This window comes from Ranitomeya variabilis, chromosome 2 (genome assembly GCF_051348905.1).
Source record: "Ranitomeya variabilis isolate aRanVar5 chromosome 2, aRanVar5.hap1, whole genome shotgun sequence".
Classification (NCBI taxonomy): Eukaryota; Metazoa; Chordata; class Amphibia; order Anura; family Dendrobatidae; genus Ranitomeya; species Ranitomeya variabilis.
The window spans coordinates 253,859,438-253,870,900 of NC_135233.1; the positions used below are offsets into that span (position 1 = coordinate 253,859,438).

The 11,463-nt window shown below is 36.1% G+C and overlaps 1 protein-coding gene across 2 annotated transcripts; it reads right to left on the reverse strand.

The window, feature by feature from the left end:
- Positions 1-802: 802 nt before the first annotated feature.
- On the reverse strand, positions 803-10,641 carry BARHL1 (BarH like homeobox 1). Of its 2 annotated transcripts, none has more exons than XM_077284650.1 (3): positions 9,261-10,641; positions 5,484-5,706; positions 803-3,063 (listed from the first exon to the last, which is right to left on the reverse strand). In XM_077284650.1, exons 1-3 carry the CDS (start codon positions 9,712-9,714, stop codon positions 2,769-2,771), a joined length of 972 nt encoding a protein of 323 aa, XP_077140765.1. In that variant the 5' UTR covers positions 9,715-10,641; the 3' UTR covers positions 803-2,768. The 2 variants fall into 2 exon arrangements, with proteins under 2 accessions (XP_077140765.1, XP_077140764.1); XM_077284649.1 differs by having other exon boundaries at positions 9,255-10,641.
- Positions 10,642-11,463: the final 822 nt, after the last annotated feature.

An 11,463-nucleotide genomic window follows, 5' to 3' on the forward strand; every position in this document is an offset into this window, starting at 1 on the left:
GCCTGCACTAAATTATGTAGACCAGGCCCAGAGATGGATGGAGTTGTAGTACAGTTACAAATATAATGGGAGTTGTAGTCACCTGTTGCCTTTCTTTTCAACACTGCAGTGACAGGAGAACGTAAAGCGTGATGAAATATTCATTGACGACCATATCAATGTATTCCGTTGTTTCTAAAAGATCAACTGGGTGTGGCTAAGTCACACGTCACACCGCTATATGTAGCCATGCTAGCAACAAGTCATTTATTAGCTATTGCATTAATATCAAATCAAGGCTGCCATTTTGTAGGGTAATTCAAGGAAAACGCCATCTAAGGGTATGTTTCCACATTCAGGAAACGCTGCGTGTTTGATGCTGCGCAGAGTCGCAGCGTCAAACACGCAGCGTCCAGATGTTACAGCATAGTGGAGGGGATTTTATGAAATCCCGTCTCCACTATGTGTGGTAACACGCACCCGGCGGCCCTGCGATTCTGGACATGCTGCGCCTCTTTTAAGATCGCAGCATGTCCGTTTACCTTGCGGCGACGCTGCGCCGCCACAAGGTAAAACACAGGGCCCTTTGTGTGGGGTGCGATGATGCCGGATGTGTGCAACCACCAGCATCATCGCGTCACAGAAGGGGCCGGAGCTTAGGACGGAGCGGGTTTGCCGCTCCATCCAAACCGCCAGCTATCCTGAAGGTGGACACGTACCCTCAAACGTCCCATTGTTCCTAGTGATTCCCCAATGATCCCTCCTGATTGGCTTCCATCGTTGCTTCCCATTAATCACAAGACGCTATGGTCATATATATTTCTGAATATTTTTTAATGATTTTTTATGGCATTTTAATATTACTCAAAGTTACTGAGCACAAAATAAATAAGTGATGATGACGTTCAGGTCAACGGATGCTTTAAAAAAAAAACACGTCACGTACACGTCAGTCTAAAGAGAAAGGGTTAACCTCTGTAATACCAAGCTATGGAAAAATCTGCTCTGTAGGGATCACTGTGTAACCATGTGTCATGGACAATTCCTTTAAATGTATTTTATCTATCAGACCCCCCCACATATACCAAAATAAGCCAGGCACGTCACAGTCCAAAGATGGAACAATGGTGACCCATGAAATGAACCTTCATTTCATTGGGGACCCACGGAGCATACATGGCCGCCTCCTATTGCGTACTGGAATCAGGACTTGCTCGCTCTCAGTACTGGCGGTATATATATATATATATATATATATAATTTTTACATACGTAAATCACAGTAGAATATGGCGGTCAGTAGCGTCACTTTATATCTTTAAAAGAACACGTCATATTTTTAAAACCCAGGCATTATTTCTATGAAGTCTGTTCAGACTACAAAATGTCCACTACCATCGGAAAAGGATAATGGGATGATACTATTTCAGATTTTTTAGGGTCAAACTTTTTTGTTTGTTTGCTTGAACTCTACATGAGCAGATTTACCCATTTACCCTAGAATTGAGTATTCTTTCTCTTATCTGAACTGTACAGGTTATAGTGGCACACAAGAGGTTAACATAATACAATTCTCTGTAGTTTATTTTTTGTGTGTGCATGTGTTTTGATTTTTTTTTTTTTTTTTTGCTGGGAAAATCATATTTAATTATGTAATTTGGTTTTTTTTTTAAATATAAATAGGTAGACAGGGTTGGGTTAATATACAAAGGACTATGTACAGGCAGAAGACCGTAAATCCTTATTTCTCAGAGGTAACATAAATCAATTCATAACTATCATGATATTCAAATTATATTTTATATTCAGCCTGAGGTTCACTGGAGGGATTTTTTTGTGTATATTTTTTTTTTACGTAGATTGTGCTCTAACCCTAGACCTGTGAACCACCAAGGCTGGATCTTCTAGTTCCATATCACGCCAAGAGTTATCCTTAAACATGAACATATCTATGCTTATAGGGATAGCAGCAATGTACATAACATTAAATATATATATAACTCCATAGTAATCGGGATCCTCGGGGGTGGTGCTAGATATCGTTGGCTCATTTAACACTTCTAGCATCATTAAACTATTTCTTTTATAAATTCATTTTTAAAAGTCAAATGTTAAATCACAGTGAATTTTTGGCCTCAAACAATTTGAGTAATATTTTTATACTTGGATGACCAACTGTCGATTTGCACCCTTGCCATGACGCTCAGTAGGGCCCTGTGATCTTCTGCAACAGAGCGACATGACAATTAGTGGGCATACCTCCCCCAACACTACAATTTCCAATAATTTACCTATTTTTTTTTTAGTAATAAGGACAATAAAGAGCATCACCCACCCCCACCCCTCCCCTTGGATTTTACCAATTCTAGGTCTGCTTGACAACTGACCATGAAGGCAGCCAAGTTTAAGGAACAGCAAAGCTGCCGGGATTGATTCAAGAGTTTAGTTTAATGGTGATATTTTTTAATTTTTGGGTTTGTTTGCTGTTGTTTTTTTTACTACCTTCTATCATGCTAAGTAAGCCGTTGATGTTAAATTTTTCAAAAGGAATTTCTGGATTCTGAGAAATAAGTTAACAAAATCGACCATATCACACACATTTTTTACATCTTCTCATAGTTTTTGAACTTTCCAAGTTTCAAAAGGTCACTTTTTTTTGCCTTAGTTTTCGTAGGGCTGTTCCACAGACAAGTCCGTATGTACAGTCCCATCGCTGATGAGGTCACCCGTTCTCTGGTGCAGTGGTGAAGTCTTTGACTTTGGCACCTGTTTGAGCTTCTATAGACCTCTTCACCGGGGCTGTGCCGACCTTGGTAGGACTCCTGTCAGAGGGGGCAAGGCCGGTGGGGGCTCAGCGCCACCTTGAAGTCCGTGAATAAGGATTCGGGGGACCAAAGGTCTTTGTAAAGCTGGGGGAGGTGCAGTAGGACCTCTATAGAGGTAAAGTGCAGCACCTGGGTCCAGATTGGACACAAGGCTTTGCGGGTAGAAGTACGGAGAAGGGAACATTCTTTGAAGAGCAGAGTAATTTCCAGCTTCTGCTAGTAATTCCAGTCCAACTGCGGTCTGTCTCTTCCACTTTGTCCTGCATGGAAAAAAAAAAAACACAACATAAGATTGGTTTTCCTAAAATATCAAGGCCCGTATTTTATTATATTTTTTAGGAAAATCACATGAATTAAGGGACCATAAGTTAGGTGAACAGATGACCCAGAAAGCTAATCAGTAGGGATGTGGGGGTTGGGTGGTGATAATTTGGATGAAGTTGCCCTATAGTGTTTGACCCTAAAAATTAAATTTTATATAATTTTCTCTAACCTCCTAGCATTAGTATTTGGTGAAAGGATAACGTAACAGAACTATTCCATTTTTTCTTCTGTATGACTTTAATTGTACTCAGCTTTTTGCTCTCTCTCTCTCTCTCTATATATATATACACACACGTGGACTAGTATTTTTTTATATAAAGTATAAATTTGATGTTAATTCATTTTTATGTTTTTTTTGTTGGTTTTTTTTTTCAGAAAACTCTAACCTATTGCATTTTATATTCTTTTTTTTTTTACTACATAAAGTATATAAAAGTTCTGGAAATTATTTTAGGTTAGCAGATTATAACTGTTGAATCTTATTATATATATATATATATATATATATATATATATATATATATATATATATATATATACACATAAAAAAAAATACAACAAAAAGTTAAAAACTGTAAATCTTATTGTTCAATAAAGATGGTTTTATAAAAGATAATGATCGAAAAATGTAAATCAGATAATGTAAAAAAAATGTTTGAGAGACTTGTATAAATATTCCAGTTTCTACGACAATGCAGTCCCCTTAGGACACCTCGCTAGGAATGTCAAAATCTATTGTATATATTCTATAATAATTCAATTTCATAAGTTACGGAGTCATACTTGCATCATCTCTGGTTCTGCCTTTACGCTTCCCCCCCAAAAAAAAATAAATAAATAAATAAATAAAACTCTGATTTCCAGGCCTGAATTATTCATTAATCATAATTATAATAATTGTGTAATTACAGAAACGTCCTGTTAATTATTGATGCCTAAAGTAGAAATCGTTAATTTATTATTGATGTGTCAATGTGTTTATATACGGGTGTTTTTACTGATGCCAATAAAAAGATGTAAATGTAAACAAATAGAGTAAAATTTATTCTGGGTTTGAAAATATTAATTATATCTATTTATTTTATTATTTATTTATTTTTATTCCCCCAGATTTTTTTCTCTTTCTTTTTTTTTTTTTTTTGTAAAGTAAAAGAAATAAAATAAAATTAAAAAGGAAAGTTAAGGAACACAAATTCTAGAACTAAAAACAAAAATACACAAGAGAACGCAGAACAAAAATTAACATAACCAGATAAAACTGCTAATCCTGTAAATAATATTAGACACTTAAAGCAAAGATAAATAGAAATAATAGTAAAGAATATCATTAAAAAAATTAAATATAATGTAAAAGCTAATAAAGTATAAAGTTGGCAATGTTTTTTATTACATAATTTGTAATCTTATTATCAGCTTTCTATTAGCTATTCATCTTCTCTAAGCACATGGACACATATAAAGTTAGTATCTTCTGTATGAAAGAAAAAAAAAAAACAAAACACTGAAATATATTGGTTTTTTACCTTCTTTTTATACATTTTTCTGATTTGTGATTTTTTTTCATTTAGCACCAATTAAAAAATAATCGAATATGATAAACTCTGTATATTTCTAATTGTGACTGTGAACATAGGGGAACCTGACTGTAAACTGAGCAATTAATTACAATCTATCAGCTCCAGCCCTGATTATTATAAAGAATTATGCCACCTCAGATATAGATAAATATGTGTGTATGCATAAGTGTACATATGTGTGTGTATATATATATATATATATATATATATATATATATATATATATATATATATATATATATACATACACACATTTCTGTACAGTAAAGGGAATAGATGATATAATGCAGGGACAGTGCGACATTGTGCCTGCGCCATAATCTTGGCAAGTCAGGTGTCGGGTTGTGAGCACAAATGTTGCACAACATAACAATTGCAATTATTTTTTCTATTACTTTGTGTTCACACCACTGATTCTCCTTTACCTTGTACTAATGCCTGATTGTCGCAGATGTTGTGCGTTTTCCTCGCTTTTGAACATCAGCTTTATAGACCAATAACTCTGCTACCTGTATGGGATAGCAGACACTTCATTGTTGATGTCAGATCTATGGGGGATTATTTGGGTGTAGTGCAGATCGGTGGGATGTCTGTGCCCTTTGCAGGCTATGGTGTGCGCTCGGGTTAGGATTTGGCGCTATTCTTGCGCCGACTACTGGCATCTGTTTTGTAGTCGGGCACACACTGAGAGGCCTGATCTGTGTCCTCCCTGTGTGATGTGACACAGGTGGCGCTAGACTTGCACCCAATAGCGGTCGCATGACTATGTGTGCACTCACCTGCGGTTCTGATACCAGGTCTTCACCTGGGTGTCGGTGAGGTTGAGTGAAGCCGCCAGCTCCATCCGGTCCTGCACGCTCAGGTATTTCTGCCTCTCGAAGCTGCGCTCCAGCTGCGCCAACTGGTGGTCGGTGAAGGCGGTGCGGGCTTTGCGGGGCTTCTTCAGCCGAACAGGGGGGCTCTCCCTGGAGCTGGAGATTTCCCGCTCTCCCTCCTCCTTTACTGCAACCATCAATCATCACAAATAAAAGCTGTTACTTACAATTATTAGTCACTAATAACTATAACTATGGCAGAATCGCTGCGATATTTAGCAAAAGCATCGCAGCTCATTGTTTATAAGCGCTTCTCTATATTAGCTGCGTTTTCTAGATGACCTATAGATTATACAATCTGTATGTTATACCTGATTTATAAAGTGCAGGTTATAAAAGTTCTGTGTTTTCTAATAATATTGTCCTCATAGATTCTAACACAATTGTATAGAATAGAAATAAACCCTGATAGCATGTATAAAGTACAGATTGTGATAAGTCTGAAGTGAGGATTATAGTCCTATGTTATATCAGAAGACTATTAAAATCTGTAACACACCACTAATATAATCTGTCCTTCATATGTCATGTATAACGCAGAACTAATAGACATCACATATAAAATAGTGATTATAATAGTTATCTGTCATCTATATCAACAGATTAAGTAGAGATTATAAAAGCCCTGATAAATATTATACAAAATAGGTTATAATAGCCCTGTATTATAGACTATAGTAGTTTTATGTTCTATATTACATAAAAAGTACAGTTTGTAATATTCCTAAATTGTAGATTATATTAGTCCTACATTATACATAACATAAAGATACAGATTATATTAGTCTTGTGCTGTAGATGATAATATTATGTCATACATTTAAGTCTAAAGTCCACAATATAATAGCTGTATACATATTATAAAGCCTGTATTCATATAATGTACAAGTCATTATGGTCTTGTGTTATACCTTGTAATGGTCCTCTATTATTTATATAATCATGTATACTACAGATTATAATTGTTAGATTATAATAGTCCTATTATTTACTATATATTATCACATAAAGTACAAATGATAATAGTCCTGCATTATACCTTACATATGATCTGTATAATGTGTAGCAGGGCTATTATATGTTCTGTAGATCCTGTAGCTTAGAATAGTCCTATTATTTACTATATAATCATATAAAGTACAATTGATAATAGTCCTGCATTATACCTTACACATGATCTGTATAATATGTAACAGGACTATTATATGTCCTGTAGATTCTGTAGATTAGAATAGTTCTGAGTTAAACATTCCATTTCAAAGTTCGGATGAGAATAGTGTAGGTTCTGATGGTCCTACAGATATCACCTGCTGATACCAGAGCGCACTGGCCAGATGACAATGTGACCTCTGCTCTGCTTCACCTGTATGTGCAGCACAGAAGGGCCGTGTGTACTGCACAGAGTGATCTGCTATAGTAATAATAATAATAATAATAATAATAATAATCATCATATTATTATTATATAAAGTGCACAGTGCAGCAGCGTTGGATGTGTCATTTGTAAATTCGACCCCCAGAAAACCCACAAAAACTTAGTGTCCAAAGACAAATGCAGTGTGTGATTACAATCAGAGTCGGGAACAGTCCTGCATATCCGAATGATAATAATACCAACAACAATAGTAATAATGGTATAAAACAATTGATTCATGACTTATTAGAATGTTGTAATAGACATATTCTATTGTGGAACATTCACTTCATTTGTTCACAATTTGCCCTGAATTAAAATAGAAAAAGAAAATCATCCATGATGCACTAATATAAAAATTATTGAAATATGTTCTGTCTGTACAAGATTTGTCATTGGGCTATCTATCTATCGATCGATCGATCAATATTCCTTAATTGTCTATCTGATATATTTTTCTATCTATATCTCTTAATCTATTTATCTAATATATATTTATATCTATCTCTATCTAATATATCTATTCTATAATTATCAATCCATTTGATATCTTAATATTTATTTCTCTATTCTAGCTATCATCTCATATCTATCAATCTTTTTATTTCATATGTGTCAATCTGTTTGCTATATATCTGTCTATCTATCATCTCTCTCTTTCCCCTTTTCTAGCTCTTTATCTATCTGACATGTGATAAGTAGTATGATATTATATGATAAAGTTATTTCTACAAAATTGGACAGATGTAATGTTGTTCCCTAGGTCTATGGCTGGTGTGGATGCAGTAACAGATATTCTCCTAGTGACCTGCATTGCATGAAATTGTCGGTATGACACTTATACAGGGGTTTATGGGGCATTTTATGGTGTGAGCTTGTATCCTGCACTGACAAAGCTGAAGCTGATTCCCTCTGTAGGAGACAATAATCCACTTAATTGAGCCACTGGGGAACCAAGAGCCTTCATCCAGAAATTCTTCACCTAACTAACCGGATCACAAGGAACTATCTTATATATCAGATCAGCAAAAAATATATATATAGAAAAACAAAAAACACTGTAATGTTTTCAGAATTGTTTGATTTTTATGTTTTTTTAGGTTTTATCTTTTAAAGAGTAAGTTTGAAAGGTAATATTCCGTAAAAATAATGCAATTCAAATTTGTTTAAATTACAAATGAAATATCCATTTTTTGTTTATAATATACAAGATTATGCTGAAATCATCTGATAAATATTTCATCCAAAAATATTAGCTGTATTTGAAGTTGAAAAATCATAATTTAAATTTGGGGGAAAAAAATAAACTTTATATATACTTTTTTTTAGTATTAAAAATTGGAAAACAACATTTGCTAGATTATTAGGCAAGGTGTATTGCTAGATAAAAATAGATAAAAAAGTATGATTACTTGATGTCTCTAAACAAAAATAAAAATAAACGCTAAACATAGACAAAACTATAAAAAAAAAGAGAAAAAAAACCCCACCCTACTACTCCTTATAGTTGTTTGCATTATATATATATATATATATATATATATATATATATATATATATATATATATATATATATATATATGTACCACCAATTACTCTATTTGTTTTACCAGTTAAAAAAAAAAAAAAAAAACTTTTAGGCAAAACAGCAAAGTTCTCATGTTCCCATTTCACATTTTGCCCATAAATAGGCTGCGATGTTCTTGGTGAGTTCAAGCTCCTATCACTTTAATCTTTAATGTCAGTTTTCATCTAATTGCATGGTAATAGATAGACCCGACTTGTATGACTAATTTGGATGTCCGCTTTTATGTTAATTCCTTACATATTTATTCCTAATATTTCTATCAGATAATGAGGCCTCTGAGGGAGGCTGCGGCCTTGGGATTCCAACTCATTAATTTTTTTCTTACATATTTCACCAGCATTTCCTAATGATATATGCAACTATTTTTTTTTTTTTCAGTTTGTAAATGAAAAAAAAAAAAAAATACTGTTTTTCAGATATGTTTCTGCCTCATTGGAAAATAATTCAGGACACAGGTATAGAATATATATATATATATATATATATATATATATATATATATATATATATATATTATAATATAATATAGATAGATATAGATATATAGATATATACACCTTTTTTCTGTATCATTATAGACAATATTCTCATTTTCCTCTAGAGAAACATATACAGGGTGCACTTATTTGGGAAGGTTAAGGATAAAGGTGAGGTAGGAAGAGGTTAAACTCACCTTTACCTTTATATTCAGAATCTGAAGACGTAGAGCTGCTGCTTTTCTCCAGTTTGTCCCTAAAGTCTTCAGCAGTTTTACTGGACAGGCAATGGGTCAAGTCTTGGGCTGGTTGGCCATTACTGGAGTAAGGAGCGCAGGTTGCCAGTGGCTTGCAATCTGCTAAAATGTCTCTGATTAAGAAGGAAGATGTGACAGTCCTGGATTGGGAAGGAGCAGAGAGTCCAGGCTGTAGATGGGACTCAATGGCCAAAGCGACCCCTTGTCTAGTGTTGACCCCTTCCAGACATTCTCTAGTCGGGGAAGGTGGAGGGGAACAGACGCTGCTGATTTCAGACCCGGGGCTGAGTTCCAGGGGTGACCTACTATCCCCCATCAATGGGTCCACCTGAGAAAGCCCAGGGCTGTTAGCTCTATGGGACAAGATGGTGTCAATCCCAAATCCGTTAGATCCTTCCATTCCAGCCTCCTTGTACTCTTCAGAATAACATTGAGACTGAACGAATAATAATAATAATAATAATAATAATAATAATAATACCCTTAAAAATATTCTCCACTAATTCCCCAAAATACCGTCCAGTCTTGGTGCCATCCAGAAAGTGTACAAGAAGTCCCAAAGGTTATATCTCCTGTCCTGCAGCTGGGTGGTCGGGAGTCCTCAGGAGAAGACCCCTGAACAAAATCGATAGAATATTCTGCCGTGTAACCAGCTCAATGATGATAAAATCGATCTGGAGAAAGGCGTGCAGCAAGCTTCAGCTCTGATGGAGCGAGGCAGGAGGGCAGAAGGAGAAGAGGTGGCTCTGAACAGCCCAGGCGGGGGTCATCCTTTGGTAGGAGCCATCCTAGGACTCTCCAAGGACCAGGCTGTAGGTGGGAAGAGTCCGCAGGTTTCAGCACCTTGGAGAGCGGCACAGGACACAGGTGCTGCTGACCAAACCTCCTCCTACAGAACAGGGGTCTTATGTTCTGGTTAGGACCAGATAAGAGTCAGGGTCTTCTGTCATGGACCAGACAACATCCAGGGTATTCTGCCTGTGACCAGTCCAGGGTCAGGGTCCAGTACCTATGACCAGTCCAGGTCCAAGAGCTCCTCTCCAGCTCCACAACCTTGGGGCTTTATTGCACAGAAGACTCAGTAGCTTGGAGGCTGAGCAGTGTCCTGCTCCAGAGTCACCCAGGGGGGTCCTTCAGGCTCAGATCTTCTCCTTTTGAACTCCTATGTTGCTTGCACTGTCCTGCTTCTCCTGGAGTGGGGTAGGGGGAGGGGAGGGTCCTCTCCAGGCTCAGATCTCCTTACACACTGTCACTTCAAGCCTTTTTCTCTACAGAACTTGTGTCACTTTGGCAGAGCTCATAATGTGTCAGCACACGTGTCACAAGAGCCCCCTCTCCCATTGGCTGCTGGGGGCTTTTTTTGGCTGATGTCATGTAGGAGAAGGAACCTGATCCTCTTTCAGTTTGATTAAAAGAGACAGTGAATTAATTACAGCAGCTCACGGTCCGCTGTTTACAGGCAATTTCCACCTTGTTTGCTCTCATCCCATCATTCAGGAGCCTCTAATGATGCCATTAACCCTCTGCTGCCAGCCTGCAATGAAACCTGCCACCCTCAGTCAGCCCATGGTGCCAGGTCTGTGAGCAGGTGTGTGTAGAAAATGGACCAGGTATATAATATACTCAGCTATACAATATAGTATAGGCACACTTTCAATCCTAGCTGCTATAGTTTAATTGCATTTTTTTATTTTATTATTTTACTTTATTATTTGTTTAGTATTTGTTATTACTGTTATACTAATATATTATTGAACAGTTTTCCTTTGATTGCAATTTAATTTTGTCTTTACATCCGATTTATTCTCAATCCTTTAAAAGGGTGTTAAGAATAGCGCCCTGCATGCTTGACACCTTTAAAATAAATATAATAAAATATATGTAAAAATGCTAACTATTCATTCACATTAGCAATTAAATTGATATAAATAATTTAGGGTATTTAGAAATCAAGCATAATAAGCCCATGAATGTCAGTCCAAATACTCTGCTATACCTGCACCATCTACATGTCAGACCCCACAAGTGTCTATAGGAGGCTCAGGCAGAATATAATGGGGGTCTCTGAGATGTTATATAGGCTGCACATTAATATCAGCTAATTGCACTGAATTATTATAGATTATCAGGGAAATCCTGAGCCATGGAG